The sequence below is a fragment of the Notolepis coatsorum genome, assembly GCF_963971535.1.
Source record: "Notolepis coatsorum genome assembly, chromosome: 4".
In the NCBI taxonomy this organism is placed as follows: Eukaryota; Metazoa; Chordata; class Actinopteri; order Aulopiformes; family Paralepididae; genus Notolepis; species Notolepis coatsorum.
Window position 1 is genome coordinate 23,480,012 of NC_140168.1, and position 21,172 is coordinate 23,501,183.

The 21,172-nt window shown below is 41.3% G+C and overlaps 1 protein-coding gene across 1 annotated transcript; it reads left to right on the forward strand.

Annotated features, from left to right (window-relative positions):
• The first annotated feature begins 1,213 nt into the window (after nt 1-1,213).
• On the forward strand, nt 1,214-20,015 carry neu1 (neuraminidase 1). The gene is made up of 6 exons (XM_084311697.1): nt 1,214-1,426; nt 3,786-3,975; nt 10,143-10,405; nt 14,872-15,054; nt 16,647-16,866; nt 17,642-20,015. Exons 1-6 carry the CDS (start codon nt 1,322-1,324, stop codon nt 17,860-17,862), a joined length of 1,182 nt encoding a protein of 393 aa, XP_084167823.1. The 5' UTR covers nt 1,214-1,321; the 3' UTR covers nt 17,863-20,015.
• The last annotated feature ends 1,157 nt before the right edge of the window (nt 20,016-21,172 follow it).

A 21,172-nucleotide genomic window follows, 5' to 3' on the forward strand; every position in this document is an offset into this window, starting at 1 on the left:
GTTTTTTGGGGGAACTGTGTACTTCTTCCACCACTGCTTTGCCACATAACTGCTGGAATGTGGTTTGTAGTTCTCAACCCGGCAGTCTAATTGTGCATCAGATTTTAAAAGTGCTTTATAAATAAACATTATTATTATTATTATTATTATTATTATTATTATTATTATTATTATTATTATTATTATTATTATTATTATTATTATTATTATTATTATTATTATTATTATTATTATTATTATTATTATACGTGTTTTCTATTGACACACACAAAAATGTCCTCAAGATTTTGATTCCAGTCTCACTTTTGGCATACCATAGCTACTGTATATATTATAGTATATAGTATATTTCTGGAGCCCTGAAGGTGGAAGAACACAACATGAGAAATATTCCCAAACGTTGAGGACCAAGAATACAGCACCAAAACGACTTCTTTCTATCTGAATGGAGGGTTCTTTTCATTATACTTTTCAATGAAGGGGATTAGCATTAATTAATTATATTTGTCAAAAACCACAAAAAATCTACCTTAAAGAAATAACAAATTGATTAGCACACTTGGCATGTGTCACTCATTATAATAAATGTAGTCTTCTTGGGCCACCGAATACATTTCCACAAGACATTAAAATTAGATTAGATTAAACCAGCTCATAATAATAATAATAATAATAATAATAATGATGATGATGATGATGATGATGATGATGATGATGATGATGATGATGATGATGATGATGATGATGATGATGATGATGATGATGATGATGATGATGATGATGATGATGATGATGATGATGATGATGATGATGATGATGATAATAATAATAATAATAATAATAATAATAATAATAATAATAATAATAATAATAATAATAATAATAATAATAATAATAATAGAAAATGCCTAATCTCTCTGTATCACTGGAAAAGCCCGCCCCCCTCTGGTTGCAGACACTGTTTATTTAACATGGCTTGGTTTTGAGACGACTAGCTTTATTGGAAATGTATTGCATATCGAATATCATAGGCTCTATATATATAATAAATAAAGGAACAGTATAGCATGTGCATAGTAGGATATTACTTCTGGATTTTATCTTTTCCCAAGTTCCCAACGTGTTTACAGTGACGAGTGGGTGAGTCATGTGACCGAGCAGTTTCTGGTCATATGATAAGTATGTTTGAAGAGGATGCGGTGTGTAAGGTCCGTGCGCTTCAAGTTTAGCTTTATGTTCTTGCGAATTTAGACATTATTTTAGCTTCATATTACCGAGTGAAGTCAACAGAAGACTTGTTGTGGACCTCACCAAACAGCACATGGCTGCACGACCTACAATGGGAACGAGAAGCCGACTTGCAGGACTAACATTACTTCTGACTGCTGTGCTGATAATTCCGTGTTTGTGCACCGATTATAGCCAGGTAACGTTACTGTAGGATATACAGTATTATAGGATATATATGTTGTTGTCTTTTCAAATGGGCTAATTTTTGTGGTCTGTATGGTGGACATTTCGCAATCGCAGGGTCATTATGATCAGTGACATCAAGATCTAGCTGAGTAGCTGGTATAAACAAACTGCACTTCCGCGTTACATACATTGAGGAGTGAGTCGGGGGAGAAAAGAAAATGAATGAATGTGGATGAGAGCCTCGACATTAAGTGGTTGTAGGTACGGCTGTGGGGGTGCTGGAGACATGCTCCAATATACTTTTATACGCCTGAGAGTCTCCTGAACACGGAGGGACCAGTCCCAAGTCGATCGGCACTTTCTCGGCCGAGCTATAGTCACTTTTCCGGACCTACTACTCCTGAACTACGCATGCGCATATTGCCCATTCAATCTGCGCATGCGGAGGTCTTTATATGATTGATTGATTGATTGATTGAAAACAGATTGCAGAATGGGTACAATACAGTACGGCTCAATACACACAATTGTTAAGGGGATGCAGACCAGATAAAGACTTTCGTCTTGTTTACATCATATATATATATATATACATTTACATTTACATTTAGTCATTTAGCTGACGCTTTTATCCAAAGCGACTTACAAGTTCTGTAACAATGTTCATCAAAGTGTTGCGTGTTACAGTGTAGGTTAGTTTATTAGGACAAGTGCATGACATTATATATATATATGTTGACTGAAACCTTTATTTATACTCGGGTGAGCTCTGAGGTGAGGCCACCTCGTTTACAGAACTGCTGAGTGTACAACAAGATAAAACAACAAAACAATGTGCAGTGCAATCAGTTACAACATGAATCATGAAAAAATGAAATCAGACATTTAAATAAGGGAAGGGAAGAACTTCCAGCTTTAACTTTGTTTGAATGTCATTCCAGGACTTTGGGGCTGCATAAGAGAATGCTGTCCTACCGAGTCCTGTACTAGTCTCTGTGGTATTTTAAATGTGACCAGTTACTATATTGTGTTTGATGGGTGCTGGAGCATTCCTGTCCAACAGGGCAGGTGGCTGTTTGCCGGTCAATGCCTTGAAAATGTACAAAAGCCAATGATAGTCTTGCCGAGCTGCCAGGGAATGCCAACCAACCTTACTAAAGGATACAATAGTGTGTATCATACCCATCTCCAGTAATAAATCTAAGTGCAGAGTGGTACACAGAGTCCAAGGGTTTCAGGGTGTAAGCTGAAGCATGACGATAAATTACATGTCCATAATAAAGAACATACAAATATTGACTCAACAACTATTTTCTGACAGAATTGAGGGAATCTTGGGTGATTTCTGTACAGAAAGCCAACCTTTTGGCGCAGCTTAGACGCAAGTTTTTCAGTATGAAATTTAAAGGTTAATTTTTTTCGTCTATCCACAGGCCCAGATATTTATATTCCGTGACTCTGCTAATTTGTGTGTACCATTTAGTGATGATATCTGTAAACTATTGTGATCTAAATTGTTTGCCCTGGAAAATATATCATATATGGTCTAACGCTTAACTGCATAGTATGAGGTTGGGAGATAATACCATAGGCCAGAAAACAAAACTCGTCATATGGGCGCGACTCAATTTACAGACTTCACAATTACTTTGTTTGCCTATGTTGCAATATTCACTCGATAGTTTGTGAAGTGCAATGTTTATAATCCCAGCACTGTTTGCATATGGCTTTCCTCAAATTTAGGTATGCAACCTTGACACGTGATTGCATTGGCAGGTGACCTGCCTTGCCTGGCAGGTAACTCCAATTAGGAAAACCCATAGGAACCCTAATTTGGCCTTCTGAAAATGCAATCACGTGTCAGATTGCATAGCTCAGTTTGAGGAAAAGATAATACAAATGGCACTTTACAAATGATTGAGTAAGTTAGGTATTGTAAATAATGACAAAGCCAACAAAGTAATTTTGAAGTCTGTCCATTTGAGTCACACTCGTATGGCGAGCATTTGTGTTCTGGTAGTATGGCATTTTCTCCCGAACCTAAATTATGCTAGATAATAATAAGGTGTAATTATGTTAATTCTCATGTCGGATGACTCATAGTAGGCTCTGATCTTCAGTTATGTTGGTGGTGAAGGAGGCAATTTCCACCCTACATTGAGGGTCTGGAAAAGCGCTATATAAATGTAATGAATTATTATTATTATGTTGTTACTGTAAACCTGGAGGCCTCACTTGTCATAGTTTTATGTGTGTAGCAACACTCCCCCTACCGCTACACCTGTCTGCGTCTCCTCTTTGCTCTCCCTCACCTCTGCTGGTCTCCCCCACGACGGTCTCACTTCGCCTATCTCTTCCCCTCTGTCCAGATTGACCCTCTGGTGTATGAAGAGCAGCTGCTGTGGGTGAGCGGAGGGGCTGGGGAGGTGAGCACCTATCGGATTCCCCTGCTCACCTTTACCCCGAAGGGAAGCCTGTTGGCGTTTGCCGAGGCCAGGAAAAAGTCTTCTTCTGACGTAGGAGCAAAGTTCCTGGCACTGAGACGGTCCACGAACAAAGGTACGTCCACTTACTTCTCCCCGGACAGAGACTGATTCACCCAAAGGCTACCTTGAGCTAGCTAGTGGAACACCTGGGCTTTCTGCATGGGGGGGCCAAACATCAAGACTGATCAGCCGGAGCGGCTGGGTAGCGCAGTGGACTAAGCACTCGCCTACCGCCGCAGAGACTCTGGGATCTAATCCAACTGTCAGTGGTACCTCCGGCGTGGTCAGTTGTCCCTACTAACACAATTCGCAGTGTTAGCGGGTGGGAAGCCGGTGGGGTATGTGTCCTGGTCGTTGCAAACTGTGACACCTACTGGTCTGTCGGGGCGCCTGTTCAGCAGGGAGGGGATCTGGGGGGGAAATAGTGTGAACCCACGTTCTCCCATTGAAACTCCTCGCTGTCAGGTGAAAAGAAGTGGCTGGCGACTCCACATGTATCGGAGGAGGCATGTGATAGTTCTACACCCTCCCCAGACCGACAGGGGGGGAATGCGCGCAACGACCAGTAAGGGAATTGGCATAACGACTAAATACAGAAAAAGGGGGGGCCGAGCTTCGATTTTAATTATTCAAAGCTTTTTATTTTTATTTTTTTTATCTTATGTTGTGGGACTTGTACAGCACTTTGGTAAACTTTGTTGTTTTTAAATGTGCTCTATAAATAAAGTGGATTAATTAATTAAGTAGCCCCTTATCGTGACTGTGACGCAGCCAACAAGGTTTCACTCGGCTGCGCTGCCTGGGTGCAGTGGGGCTGCTCTCACAGCCAACGACATGACATTACATAATTATGTTGCAACATTCGTCTATCAAGCAAACAATTATATTATATTTAATTTATTATTTATAATTATATCAGACAATGCACCTACAAAAGCAGATGATTACAATTAAATTAGCCAACTTGGTAACACATTAGTCATAGCAGCATAGGCATAGCCTTATTAATGTTTTGTGTGGCGTCGCCGTTGTGTACAACGCCAAGGGATATATTCCCTTGGAGATGCATTTTGGAGGCAAACAATTTTTAATTTTTTTTTTTTACACTTCGATTTTTTTTTAATGTTCGAAGCTCATGCCATCGAACAAAGCTTCGAAGTATTTAAGACAGCCCTCACATTCATTTAGTTTGACAGTTATTGAGAGTCTTGAGAGGTCTTGCTCGAAAAAGAGATCTTTGATCTCAAGTGACTACCTGGTAAAATAAAGGTAAAATAAAATAAATAAAATAAATGAGGTTGAATATGGTCACCGGTGATGTCGTCGGGGACATTGAATCCTTGTGTTGTGTTAATTAATTACAGCTAAATAAAATGATATGGTAGCAGTCCCTATAAGACGAGGTATTGCAAGGTAAGAATGGACTGCATTGAAGAAAGCAAGACTGTGATCTTAAGCTACAGGCATTGGTGGATATTTTTCGGAAAGTGGTAAAGTAGGAGGGCAGTTTATCAATGATGGCTTTGTAAATAGAAATGTACCAGTTTATCTGCTAATGCGTTCTTGTGTAATTTCCTGATACAGGACGTGTCCGAGATTAGTGATAAAATGTAAAAGCTGAGTGGTAAAGTGAGTCAAGAGTCTGGAGTGTGCATACAAATGATGTCACAGTAGTCTAGAACTGGTAAGAAGGTAGAGGAGACAAGTTTTTGCTTGGTGTAAAACAAACTTTTGACTAGTTAATAGTTTTTACTAGTTAACATTTTACAATCTTTTTTTTTTGTTAGTTTGCTCTTTGAAATTGAGAATCCAACCAGACTCCCAACCAGACATGTAACTTGTAACTTGCAACGCACTGCTAGCTGGTTTACCAGCTACCGCCCAACCAAGCCACTTCAACTCATACAGAACGCAGCGGCCCGCCTGATCTCCAACCTACCAAAGTCGGCCCATGTCACTCCACTCCTCAGAGAGCTGCACTGGCTCCCCATCGCCGCACGAATCCACTTCAAGGCCCTCGACCTGGCATATACCGTGCGGCGAGGGGTACGGCTCCCTCCTACCTCCGGTTAATTGTTCTGTAACTACACACCCTCAAGACCCCCTGTTCTGGCCACCTCAGACCCACTCCTATCCGAGCTCCGGTCATCAAAGAGAAGCCGGCTATTCTTGGTCCTCGCTCCACAATGGCGGAACGAACTTCCCCACCACAGTCAGGACAGCCGAAACCCGCCCAACTTTCCACCGTTGACTAAAAACGTATTCTTCAATCAATATCTGAAGAAGGAAACATGTTTTTAAAATACTAACCATCTTTTACTATTATGCACTCTGCTACTTTGGAATCTACCTTGCCTATATTACTACCTACTATGCTAATTATATTATGTCTTTACTACTATGCACTCAAGACTAGGGGTGTAACGATGCGACCTCACAACGATTCGATTCGATTGCGATTATTCAGGCAACGATTCAATGCATCATGAAATCTCTTCATTTGACCACGATTCGATTTGATTAATTTCTGATTAATTCAGTTAATCCCCCCAAAAAATTTGAATACACAAATGTGGCTGGGGGAACTGATTCACTCAGCATGAATGAACTATAGGTCAATAAAAACAATACACAAAACAAACAAAAAAAAAAACATTAAAAAAAATGATTTTCTCTTTTAATTTAGATTATAATCGATTCTAACACATTCAAATCGATGCATCGATTCTAACACATTAGAATCGATGCATTTCGATGAATCGATGCATCGTTACACCCCTACTCAAGACTGTAGCACTCAAGTTTGAAACAGTTTGACGGACAATGTTAGTGTTACTTCCTGCTGACTTCCTGCTGACTTGTTGTACAGAACTTGTAAGTCACTTTGGATAAAAGCTTCAGCTAAATGACTAAATGTAATAATAATAATAATAATAATAATAATAATAATAATAATAATAATAATAATAATAATAATAATAATAATAATAATAATAATAATAATAATAATAATAATAATAACAATAATAATACCCATATATACCCATATCTGAAACACAATGGGAAGCAGCACTTAGGAATAGTACAAAAATATCAAAATGTGTTAGATATAAAATTATACAATTAAAGATACTACACAGGGCCTATATAACACCCTGTACATTGAATCTATCACACTCTACCCAAATTGTGCTGGCATGGGTGTGGAGTAGAGGGTACGCTCATGCACTTGCTGTGGCACTGCCCGCTTGTTAGGACATTTTGGTTGGACATTGCTGAGGACCTGTCAGTTACTCTCCAAATTGACATTAATCCTTGCCCTATAATGTGTATATTGGGTGTAAAAATGGACACTGCTCAAGCAAAGATTGTAAATAATACTGTAGCACTGGCTTTTCTAGCATGCAAACGGATTATTTTAATGAACTGGAAAGAACGCAAACCGAACTGCTTCAGTATGGAGAACTGGCGCAAGGACTTCATGGACTTGCTATCGATGGAACAGGCTGCTCTGTCTCTTCAAGAGAGTGATAGGCCCGATGGCCTTCAAGGTCCCCTGAACTTTATTAGATCACTATCTGGAATAAGTTTGTCTACTGAACCTTTGTAACGCTCTGCAACCCCCCCTCGCCCCTTGTTGTTATTGTTATTATTATAATTTCTTGTCTTGTTTTGTCATGTATGTATTGTCTTGTTTGAGAAAAATAAAAAACTTTAAATATAAAAAAAAACAATAATAATAATAATAATAATAATAATAATAATAATAATAATAATAATAATAATAATAATAATAATAATACATTTTATTTATAAAGCGCTTTTCAAGAACCCAAAGACGCTGACAATGAGCAAAACAAATGAACAGAGAAACAAAGAACCACAGGGAATAAGCTATGAATATGAATACTTATTTATTTATTTATTTATTTATTTGATTACGGATCCCCCATTAGTCATCACCGCAGCAACAACTAGTCTTCCTGGGGTCCACACACAACAAAACAGTACATACATAACATTATAGTAGCAGCATACATTAAAAAATATATTCCAATATTCCTACATATAAAAAGAATTCCAAATAGCATTACAGTACATAAATCAGATCACAGAAAATACAATAAAAGGGATTAAACTCTCAGACAGTCATATCTTTACAGTGTATACTACAGTATCTTTGTTTTTCTTTAATGTAAACTAATTTCTTTTTCTCTCAATGCTGTTTTCAAATTATTTTTAAAACGTATCTTACTGGTTATCTGTGTAAGATGTACTGGCAGTTTATTCCAATATGACATGGCTCTATATAACACAGTTTTCTTTGCTGCATTGGTTTTTGGTAGTAGCAGTGCGTTTCCCTACAGGCATGCCTAGTACCATACTTGTGTCGATCATGTGTACATGTTAGCTACAAACAGATAGGTTCTCTTGAGATATAGATATTCCCCATGAACAAGATCAGGCTGCAATCCAGTCTGTCTTCCACCTTCAACCACGACTTCCTTGGTATGCATCCCCTCCACACTGTTTCTCATTGAGCAGTTCAGGCCCAGACAGGCCGCTCTGTTCTGAGTGAGCTGGATCTTATTGAGCTCTTGTCTTGAGGCATTAGACCAGACAGCTGGACAGTAATCAAGGTGAGAAAGAACTAATGACTATCGCTTGCTTCAATATCAGATCGGTTAGAAAATAATTACACCTTCTGATACCTCTTTGAAATACCTCTGCTCATTTTGGCAACCATATGCAGGACATAAAACCATGGGTAACAACACAAGTAACAAATACAGAGTCCAGTAGGGGAACAGTCAGGGAAGTAAGGAAACCGAGGGGAGGGGGGGGGGGGGGGGGGGGGCAGGGGGGGGAGAGAAAGTAGGGAAGGGGAAGGGGAAGGGGAGGTGGGAGGAGGGAGGAGGGTGGTTATGGTATAGGGAAGGTTGTATGCTTTGGGAGAACAGGTAGGTTTTGAGTCAGGATTCAAAGGTGGAGAGTGAGGGAGAGTCTCGGACAGTCTGAGGGAGGGTGTTCCAAAGTCGGGGTGCAGTAACAATATGTGTATTATTTGCTGCTGTAATGAGTTGTTGGAATAAGGGACACTTGAGATCTCACGGCTAACCCTAACCTGAAAAACAGCAAAACCCCTTGGTGGTTAATATCCTAATCTGTTTAAATTATTCATAAAAACTAAACGTGTACTCACCCATAGGGGTGGGAATCACCAGAGGCCCCACGATACTGATATTGTGATCTTATTACCCTTTTCCAACTGCAAATGATGTCCCCAACGGAAACATTTAGGGTCTGTTTTATCTACCGAGATAATGTTTTCAGTCTGTTCACCTCACTCCAATATTTTTTATTGCAGCAAAATTAGATTGTCAAGCAAAAAAACAACAAAATAATAATAACGTTTCTTCGTGTCAGTTTATATATATAATATTGGCATGCAAAATATTGCGATATATCGCTGTATCAATTGTTGTCCCCTAACTCACCATGCCGTGGACATGCAGGCATGTACCCGGAAATGTGCAACATCACTCTTTCCCATATTTACTATAACATATACATTGTATTATAGAGAATATCTCACTAAATGCAGAATACTGTATACTTCATCAGATCATATATATTTAGCATTTTTGCATATAGCATTTTTAGATTATATATTAGATTTAGATTATTGGATTATTAGATTACATATTGCATATATTTAGCATCGAGTTTTTTTCAGACTATATATTAGATTAGATTTAAGATTAAAGATTCAACAGGTTTATTTGTCACGTACATACCAGGGCATACAGTGAAATGCGGGTGGCCATGCCCGCTTCGATTGTGCAATAATACTAATAATAAAATAGACATAAAAAAAAAACAGGTAATAAAATAGACATAAAAAGGGCATGATAAAATAGGCATGCTAAATTCCTGAGATTGTTAGCTATTTAGATTATTGGATTAGATTATATACTGTAACTATTTATTGTAGGGCAAATATAACTGAGAGGGCATACATACCCTCATCTCGCACCTTGTTGACCATTATGCACATGTCCAGAGTTAATTATGTTATGTTAAGTATATTGATTTGTTATATTGTTTACACTGCTTTTTACTACCTCTATCTCCCCAACCCCCTCCCCCATGCTGCTATGCTGCCTGAATTTCCCCAAGGGGACCAATAAAGAAACATCTTATCTTAAATGTTTTTGTCTGTACCCCCACCCCCCCCAGGAGCCACCTGGTCCCCCACGGTCTTCATCGTGGATGATGGATCCAAGGCGGATGGTCTGAACCTGGGCTCCGTTGTGGTGGACGAGGAGACCGGCTCCGTCATGCTGATCTACAGTCTGTGTTTCCACCAGTACCAATGCAGCCCCTCCAGCATCATGATGGTGGAGAGCTTGGATGACGGCCAGACCTGGGGAAGACCCAGGAACCTCTCTGTTAGCCTGGGGGTCAAGAGCTTCGCCCCCGGGCCGGGCTTCGGTATCCAGGTAGGAGACTGTCTGGCTGTCCAGATGTAGTGTCCTTCTTCAGAACATGGTTTCCCAAAAGCACCTTTAGTGCTAGGATTAGACTAAACAACATGAATGTATGGGGCGACAGGGGCTCGGGAGGTAGAGCAGTCGTCTGGTAATCGGAAGGTTCCCGGTTCGATTCACGCTCCTACCGGGCAGCATGCCTTGAGCAAGACACTTAACCCCTAATTGCTCCCGATGTGCAGGTTGGCACCTTGCATGGGTGTGTGAATGTGAGGAACAAGATTGTAAAGCATTTTGCATAAAATCGCTATATAAATGCACCATTTACCATTTATTTACCAAATCCAACTCTATTAATCACTAACATTGCCATGGGAATCTAAATTAACTTTAATTAAAGGTGCTATAGATAACATTCAGCCAGTAGATGTCACACTAGAGCACCAGCATGTCATTTATCCAATCGGGTGCATTCCAAATGTGGAAATGGGAAATAGGGAGGGGATACATCATGTAACATGTAAACATTAATTTTGGACCCGCAACATTTTTAAATGGAGAACTCCCTGCAGCCTACCACCGGACCGGGGCAGTTTATGTGAGTGTTTTTGGAGAAAAGATATGTCTACACACCAACTGTGTTTTAGAAAATCACTCTCACAACCTTGCAAACACGCTCACATGAAATTACCTGGATGGGAGGCTGCTGGGAGCTCTCCATGGCCCTGATTGCAGAGAAAATACTCCGCTTTCAAAAATATTTTGTGGACAGGACCATTAGTCATGATGTTAGCATTTTCCATAAGCTCCTGTTTCACCCGTCCACACGAATACATCATGTTCTGAGTTTCTAAAATAAATAATAATAATAATAAATCTTCACCCTGGCAGGAGTTTTTAACGAGGTCCCGGTTCCGTGACCTTCAGGCCAAACCACATAGAAAAAGTTATGGTTTCAAAAATACCCGTGTACGTGTGTACATTGCCTGAGACTAACATTTAAGAGTGCTAGAATGGTCACTGCGACGATGACCACATAGACCTTTGACTCTTGAATGAATGAATGTAAACAAGCAAGAGTGTAAAAAGGTTTGATTTGATTTTTTTAATAAAATTTATTTGTGGGCTTTCTGTATTTTTCACCCATCCCAATTTAGTCGTTATGCCAATTCCCTTCCTGGTTGTTGTGCGCATTGCCCCACTGTTGGCTTGGGGAGGGTGTAGAACTACCACATGCCTCCTCCGATACATGTGGAGTCACCAGCCAGGAGTTTCACTGGGGGAACGTAACGCGTGCGTGCGGAGGTTCACACTATTTCCCCCAGATCCCCTCCCTGCTGGACAGGCGCCCCGACCGACCAGTAGGAGTCGCAGTTTACAACGACCAGGACACATACCCCACCGGCTTCCCACCCGCGAACACAGCCAATTGTGTTAGGGCGTCTTCTCATTAGGAACGGGTGCTCCGCTCCATCCTCGCGCCGTCCTCGAGTGCGAACCCCCCCCTCCCTCTCCCCCCTCTGGTTTGTGTACACACTGCAGTCTTGTGTTTCGTTCTCAAGCTCAATTGAGGAGAACAACTCTCTATAGTCTATATATTTCTGAATTAACCAAAACAGTTACACGGGACATTTTCGCTGTACCTCGGGAAGTAATGTACCAGCTAAACCTACACGATGGGTTAGATACAGGCGGGATTTTGGATACTTTTCCTACACTAAAAACATTATGGCCATGCCCATAGACGCCTGGCCATAAGAGCATTCGGAGCATATGCTCTCCCACTATTGAACTTGGGGGAGCAAAGGTATGCTCTTGCTCCACCACTTTTTGATCATATGAAAAATATGATATACCCCCCCCAATATATAAATCTAACCATAACTACGTAATTTCAATCAAATTAATAATACGCAATTACACTTAATAACAAGTTTTTAAGTTTCCAAAGATTGCGAACCCCCCCCCCCCTGCCCCATTATGGTTTGATCCAGTGCCTCCCATCTCCAGCGCTTAGACCTTTGCACGCACAGCGCTGCAGTCTGGCTGCAGGTAGGCTGAGTGTAAATATCAAAGCCCACAGAGTGTGTCATAATATTGGTGGCAGGCAGGCAGGCTTTTCCAGTAAGTTGTTCAAATAAAAGGATTATGTTAGACATGTCTTTACTATTGAGTGGTAGTAGAACTTCTACGGTTCTACCACGCAATACAATAAAAGTGTTTCACGGTCCCGAAATGCGATCTGGTCATACGGTTTCCTCTAATAAATAATAATAACGTTTCCCTCTCTGGTTGGCGTTAGCTTTAGTGCTAGCCGCTAGCTAACGTTATCTAGATATGTGGTGTGAGCTGGATGACGTTGACTTCATTTGCAAACGTTAACGCTATCTATATGGCAGACGAGCAGGGCCGGATTAACGACGGCTGCGGCCCGTGGGCTTTTAGTGACGAGGGGCCTCCATTTTTTTTTTTTTTTTTTTTACTTTTATTTTTTTTTTGAGATCGATGTCATGATTGTGCACTGCAGACTCAGGGAGGAGGCAGATAAGGAGAGAAAGAGACACAAGAGTTACAGGTAATGGAAATATATCTTTTTTCTCTTTCTTATTAAAAACTTGGCCTATTTGAAAGGAGATTGATTTAATAAAAATAAATGAGCGAAAAATCTATACAGTATATATATATATTAATATATTATTATTATAGTAATTGGCTATCATACTGCAATATAAACTGAGTTTTATAGTGAAAAGAGCAGCTTTATTGGTCAAGAGGTTGGTTGAGGTCTGAACTCGCCAAATTGCCCATAAATATCGTTTTTGTGGGTATTGTCCAGTTGTTGTATGTTTTTATCTGCCCAAAATTCAAGCAAGCATGAAAGCATTACAGGTTTGCTTGCACACCACGCTCCGTTCAGTGCGCACCCGAGACCACCTTTTCAAGCGGTCCCGTCTTGGAGCGAATCAGCGTCCCCGGTGACGGGGGGGGGGAGCGTTCTCATCACACTTATTTTGGTGCGATCGTGCTCTGATTCGACCCCGAATGGCTAGTGTGAAAACCGCCCCCTTAGGAGGGACGACTGACCAAGCCGGAGGTACCGCTGACAGCTGGATTTGATCCCAGAGTCTCTGCGGCGAATGCCGAGTCCACTGCGCTACCCAGCCGCCCACGATTTTAATTTAGTTTGGTTGAACCTGAGCACCACACGTTCTCTATCACACGGTCCGGTCCCTCTTACACTCTGTTCATTCCACCTGTGTAACTACGCTGTATTCTGGATCTGCTCCAACTACTTGCATAACTGGCATAATGATCAAGATTAAACCTGAGGAGAGTTAAATTAATTAAACTTTAAAAAATGTTGTACTACATTTATGCAGACTTCTGTGTTGCCTTTCTGTTAGTCAGCAGTGTTCCATCCATATGCTTTTCATGTGAGACTCGTCACATGATGTGTTTTTTGTTATTATATCTCTCCGTTATTGCTTACATATAGCCTGTTGTGTCCCGTCAGCAAAAGAAAAAGGTTGTTACCCCTATCGGTGTTCGGTATCGTTGTTATTCAGGAGATGGATTTCTGTCATTTGGTCCGAGGAGAAAGAAAAATGGAATAATGTGACGGATTGCAAAGTGGAGAAGGGACGGGCCAGAGAGAGTGTCCAAAGTTTGGGATAATTTTGTGTCAAACCTACATTTACCTCTTGAGGGTATTTTGAGTACACAGTTCCTTTACTTAAGTAAAAGTAGAAATACCCAGATAAAATTGTTATCTGGTAAAAGTAGGTCCTCCATTCAAAGTTCTACTTCAGTAAAAGTAGAGAAGTATTTGCTAGTGAATGTACTTAAGTATCTAAACAAGTAAAAGTACACATTCTACATGACGTTTGTGTATCCATTGACTTCTATAGGTTAAAGTGGTATGTGGTTTGCTATTGAATATACTTAAGTATCTAAAGTAAAGGGATGCATTCTATGTGATGTTTGTGTATTCCAGTGCTTGGGAGCATTCAACTCTCAAACCATTGACCTCTAAAGGGCATGCTAAAATAGTATGTGGTCCAGTTATGCTGCTCTGATTACCTTCTCTTGAAGTTGGCAGGCTTCAGATAAAAAAATATTTAAAAAACGACGGGATGGGAAAAGTGCAGAGAGACATTTCATCTGCGACTGTGTGTGTGTGTGTGTGTGTGTGTGTGTGTGTGTGTGTGTGTGTGTGTGTGTGTGTGTGTGTGTGTGTGTGTGTGTGTGTGTGTGTGTGTGTGTGTGTGTGTGTGTGTGTGTGTGTGTGTGTGGTGTGTGTGTGTGTGTGTGTGTGTGTGTGTGTGTGTGTGTGTGTGTGTGTGTGTTCCTGTGGGTCGCCCATCTCGCATGTGTGTGTGTGTGTGTGTGTGTGTGTTCCTGTGGGTCGCCCATCTCGCATGTGTGTGTGTTAATCTGCATGACAAATAAATACTTCTTCTTCTTCTTTTTCACCACAGAAGCACTACCCCCCGGCGAAGGGCAGGCTGGTGGTGTGTGGCCACGGCACGTTGGAGGGAGACGGGGTGTTCTGCATCCTGAGCGACGACCACGGACACACCTGGAGGAACGGCGCGGCCCTGAAAAGCATCCCGTACAACCAGAAGAAGAAGCCTCTGGACTTCAACCCCGACGAATGCCAGGTGAAACGCCCGTTCTTTTGGTGGAAATTAGGTCGTGAATAGGGGCCGTAATGATTCAATCCAACAATGAGTCTATTAAATTCACAATGTATCGGTTAACCCTTTCACTGCGACAATACACAGCAGGTTAACCCTTTACTATCACACTACCGACGGTTACCCGCTTTTATAAAACGGTCACTAAGTAGGGCAATATGAATAACCTCTCCAATGTCATCCAAAACCAAAAGGCCTGCACACTGAGAAATATATAGAGAGAGGCTCTCTGGATGCAATAAATAAATTTATTTACATTGTGAAAAAAAAGAGTGCAAGAAACGACAAACAAAAATAAAGTTGAACGTTTCGGTCCTCAGACCATCCTTAGTTATGTGTTTTTTTTACAGGGGGGTTTGTCCCTGGACAGGTGCGTTTCAAGTGTGCAGTCCCAGAAGCAAGGATCTTCTCTCGTTGTAGCTAGCTTGTTCTCAGCCGCGGAGTGATACTGAATTATGCAAAGGAATTAGACGTCATAGCCGTGGTATATATGGTGTGATGTACCACTCGGATTGCTTGATTTGAGCTACCCGTTTTATAATATGGCCATACAAGTCATTCTGGGTAGCATAGTATTTGAACGAAGGGAGGGGGGGGGGGGGACCAGCATAACTGTGGGTCTTCAGAGGTTGAATAATCAATGACGAAGCATTATTTCTTAACCCTTTCACGGTTAACTGTCTGTAGTGTGATAGTGAAGGGTTAACCTTCTTTTTTGTATTTTATTTTTTTATAATTTTTTAAACAAACACATAAACAAACATGACAACACAAGATAAGATATACAAGCATTAATTAACAGTGCACATCCAATGAAATCACCATTTAGTTAAATGTCTTATACAGGATATACCCCTAATACCAGCTATCTAATACCCTACACCAGGGGTGGCCAACCTTTTTTGAACCAAGATCTACTTTTTTATTTACCACCTAGCCCGAGAGCTACCAGCCAAAATTGTATATTGTAAGCCGTCATTTGAGGCTTTATAAAAGCAGCATAATGAACACAAATCTGTCAGTGCCGAGTCCGACCTCATCTTAAATAACAAACAGCATTGCTTGTTGTAGTTAACAAGGAGAGGAAGAGTTGATTTAGCCGCGGAGTGATACTGAATTGTGCAAAGGAATTAGACGTCATAGCCGTGGTATATATGGTGTGATGTACCACTCGGATTGCTTGATTTGAGCTACCCGTTTTATAATATGGCCATACAAGTCATTCTGGGTAGCATAGTATTTGAACGAAGGGAGGGGGGGGGGGGGGACCAGCATAACTGTGGGTCTTCAGAGGTTGAATAATCAATGACGAAGCATTATTTCTTAACCCTTTCACGGTTAACCGTCTGTAGTGTGATAGTGAAGGGTTAATCTTCTGTAGTGTGGTAAGTTAGTGAAAGGGTTAACCTGCTGTCGTGTGGCAGTGAAAGGGTTAAACCCAACTCAACCCGACAAACTATCTTGTTCTCTCTGACTCATTCTCTCCTCATTCTCCCTCCCTCCCTCCCTCCCTCCCTCCCTCCCTCCCTCCCTCCCTCCCTCCCTCCATCCATCAGCCAGTAGAGATGGACGACGGTAGCATTGTCATCAACGTGCGGAACCAGAACCGGTACCACTGTCAGTGTCGCGTTGTGGTGCGGAGCCTGGACGGGGGGGAGTCCCTGCCTGTGGAGGAGCTGTTCTTCGACTACACGCTGATAGACCCGGTGGTGGCTGCTGGGGCGCTGCAGAAGGAGGGGGTGCTCTACTTCACCAACCCAGCCAACACGGACCACAGTAAGGGGGGGGGGGGGGGGGGGGGGTAGTAGTAGATCAAAGAGTTCTATTCAAATGTATCACCCTCTCAGTGCAAAATGAACACATAAATAAAGTATTTAGTCAGGTAAGATTTTTTATATAATATATATATATATATAGGTCCAATAAGCCCTGTTGGAGTTCCAACAATGAGCCACCTGCTAGCTCAATGTCTTTGGTGATGTTATGATATTAACTTTTCTTTTTTTTAATGAAAACTAAAACAGAACTGGCTGTTTCTCCTCTTATTTTTCGGATTATTTGTTGTGATTTGTTGAGTTTAAAAAAAAAAATTAAATCAGTTTTCAGTGACCTGAAACACAGTTTGCGTTGTGGACAAAACTACCAAACTGTAAAGGGAGAAAAGGCTACGGTTTCAAAAATACCCGCATACACAGGGACTTGGTCTAAAAGCGTATTTTCCTACTAATCAAACTCTTAAGAGTGCAAGTGCTATACAAATAAAGTTATTATTATTATTATTATTATTATTATTATTATTATTATTATTATTATTATTATTATTATTATTATTATTATTATTATTATGTGAATATAGCTCGCATTATGGTCAAAGAGATTCCATACTGGGGCTTTAAGTAATCATGTGCTACAATATCTGTTCTTAGTGTGAGTTATGAGTATAGAGTTATGCCATTGTTATTTTCAGTCTTCAACAAAAGTGAGTGTGGGTGTCGATTTAATTAGTCGCAATAACCTTACTCCCCCCCCCCCCCCCCCCCCCCCCCCTTAGGAGTGAACTTGACCCTCCGTTGGTCTCTGACCAATGGGAAGTCTTGGGTGAACAAGGCCGTCCAGATCTGGGCGGGGCCAAGCGCCTACTCCTGCATGACATCACTGAACAGCGGCTCCGCAGAGGACAGGAAGTACATCTTCGTCATCTATGAGAAGGGCCACAAGGACTACGACGAGACCGTCTCCTTTGCCAAGATCCACCTCTTCGGTGGCCGGTAGGATGCGTTGCGGAGAGACTAGGAAGAAAAGAGAAGGAGGAGTAATTGATGTCACTGGAGGCAGATTATAGGGTGTAACAGCTGCACAGTGATGTGTTTTTTTTTTTTTTTTTTTTTTTTTTTTTTATATATCCTTTTTATGAAAAAGGTGGAACCGATTAGTGAAACTGACCACTGACCGTGTGCCCTACTAGTTTAAGTTTATTTGGATCCCCATTAGCCACAGCAGTGCTGTGGCTATTCTTCCTGGGGTCCATGACTCTTGATGCTGACCACTCCTTCTCTTTTCCTCCTAGAGGAGAGGAAGGAGGAGGTGGGGGGGAAAGGAGGCGGGAAGAGGAAGAGGAAGTTTGATTCCCATTATTTTCTCAGGAAGGAAACGAGATATTTTGATACTTTGAAAAAACCCACTTTGTGCTGTTGAACGGAAATGTGAACTGTTCATTGTGACTGAACCACAGCTCTTGATAACCGATGCCAATAGGTAACATTTGAACACCAACACATCCTGTTAAAACTGGTTGCAATGGGCATGTGGTGCTGATGTGTGCTTCCTGCCTTTTAAGAGCAGTTCACCCAATATATAAAAAATAATAATAATAATAATCTCTTAACTGGAGACTCTGCTATCTATTTAGAAAGTATTTTCTAGTAATAATAATATGGGTGTACTTTGGTAGATTATAGTGCCTAAATAAAACTGTTCGCAACAAGGTCTGTGGGTTATCTTGAGTAATCGTGCCATGTTTTGTGGATTCTCTTGAGTAATCGTGCCATGTTTTCTGGAAAGAGTCTCTGCGGTTGGAGTTTTTCAAATGTATTTCTCTTTGTCACTTTGAGCTCCACCTGTGATAACTCTGTCGATAATCTCCTCATTGTTTATGCTTGCCCTCTGAGACTCGCACAGCTGAGAGCGGAAGTCACACCCACTTTTTAATGACTTTTTTTTTAGGGGGTGGGGGGGTGGTGAGGAAGGAAAGATGTAGGGCTAGACTTAAGATGAATGAGTGTATCACCAAGCCATATGATTGTATCTGGCTGAGAACTTGCGCAGGCCCGGTACTTTTTAATTTTTTTGTTGCCTGATTCCAGATAATATATAAGACTATAGGAAATATATATATGATTTGGTGTGTTTATATCTTGGTAGACCAAGCTAAATGATAATGTACAACATCTGACACCATGATAACATGGCAAAGTCTGCAGAAAACTGCCGCGTCAACATTTGGTGGTTAGACGTCGTCATACAGAAATAAGCTTATGGCAAGCTGGTCAGCTTCTATAATTTATATAGTTATTATATATATTATATTCTTTCAACATTGGATGTTGGGATGGATCTTTTTTCCGTACACTAATGCTCACACTCCTACGCAGAGCTGCCTCTACACCTATACGTCACACATCTTGCAAAACAATTCTTCCCCGGTGTGGCTGGGTAGTGTAGAGGTCTAAGCACTCACCTACCACAGCTGGGTAGTGTAGAGGTATAAGCACTCACCTACCACAGCTGGGTAGTGTAGAGGTATAAGCACTCACCTACCACAGCTGGGTAGTGTAGAGGTCTAAGCACTCGCCTACCACAGCTGGGTAGTGTAGAGGTCTAAGCAATCATCTACCACAGCTGGGTAGTGTAGAGGTATAAGCACTCACCTACCACAGCTGGGTAGTGTAGAGGTCTAAGCACTCACCTACCACAGCTGGGTAGTGTAGAGGTCTAAGCACTCACCTACCACAGCTGGGTAGTGTAGAGGTATAAGCACTCACCTACCACAGCTGGGTAGTGTAGAGGTATAAGCACTCGCCTACCACAGCTGGGTAGTGTAGAGGTCTAAGCACTCGCCTACCACAGCTGGGTAGTGTAGAGGTCTAAGCAATCACCTACCACAGCTGGGTAGTGTAGAGGTATAAGCACTCACCTACCACAGCTGGGTAGTGTAGAGGTATAAGCACTCACCTACCACAGCTGGGTAGTGTAGAGGTATAAGCACTCACCTACCACAGCTGGGTAGTGTAGAGGTATAAGCACTCACCTACCACAGCTGGGTAGTGTAGAGGTATAAGCACTCACCTACCACAGCTGGGTAGTGTAGAGGTATAAGCACTCACCTACCACAGCTGGGTAGTGTAGAGGTATAAGGCAGCGGTGCCGCTGGTTTGTTCTGTCATCTCTATGAACACAATTGGCAGTGTTTCTGAGTGGGAAGCCGGCGGGGGGGGGGGGGGGTCGTTGCAATAGCGACTCCTACTGGTCGGTCAACGGGGAGGGGATCTGGGGGAGATGGCATGAACCTCTGTGCGCGTTGTACTCTCCCAGTGAAACTCCTCGCTGACGGGTGAAAAGAAGCGGCTGGCGACTCCACATGTATCAGAGGAGGCATGAGGTAGTCTACACTAGGGATGGGTACCGAATTCGGTTCTTTTGAGGTACCGAACCGAAACACGTCGGTACTACCGAGTATCGATTCAAGTGAGATGTAACTTTTTTTTTTTTTTTACTTTTTTTTTTTTTACCTTTTTTCTTTTCATGTCAACGTTTACACGCACAATATATGCTTACCTAGGATTTGACTTGATTCAACAACAAAGCAGTTGGAGCAATGGCAAGCCGAAAACTGTCGAAATTGTAGTTATTTGAAGTTAGGATTTTTTTTTTTACGACTGAAAAAAAATGTTTAGACTAAAGTACCGAAAAAAGGTACCGTTGGGTACCGGTATCGATTCACAGGTACCGGTTACCGTATCGGTTCAAATGTGAAAGGTACCCATCCCTAGTCTACACCCTCCCCAGACAGACAGTGTAGGGGCAGCTTAATGGCCAGGAGAGAGTTGGCATAACCACTACATTTGGGGGATGGGAGAAAAAGGAGAAAAGGACAAAAAAAATTATAAAAAAGATGTGCACAAAGTGCCTTTTTACTCTAACCAAATTGGTTTGAAAGACAAATGCAGTAATAACTTATTAATTTCATGTATAAATAGTATCACAAATAACCCAATATTAAGCATATCTGAATATTTACGAGTTATGCAGCTATGCAAATATCAGAAAAGTAAATAACTAAAATGATGGGCGGAACAATTAATATAATAGTATTTATTCAATATGTTAAGGGGAAATAATATGAGTATAAGTAGCACCGGTTAGTTTACTTCCTCTTTGGACAATGATGTTTGACAGTTGAATGTTGTTCAACTCTCTGCGTAGGAGTGTGACTAATGCTACCAACAGAACCTATGTTCAATATGGATCATAATTGTTGCTACTTATTACAATGCTATGATACTTGCCAATCTTTGCATTCATC

Excerpts from the sequence above, each read along its gene's own strand:
- neu1 (XM_084311697.1), top strand. The coding sequence starts at position 1,322 with ATGGCTGCACGACCTACAATGGGAACGAGAAGCCGACTTGCAGGACTA. Across the intron at positions 10,406-14,871 it reads GGCCGGGCTTCGGTATCCAG|AAGCACTACCCCCCGGCGAA; the intron begins GTAGGAGACTGT and ends TTTTCACCACAG. Across the intron at positions 16,867-17,641 it reads CCCAGCCAACACGGACCACA|GAGTGAACTTGACCCTCCGT; the intron begins GTAAGGGGGGGG and ends CCCCCCCCTTAG.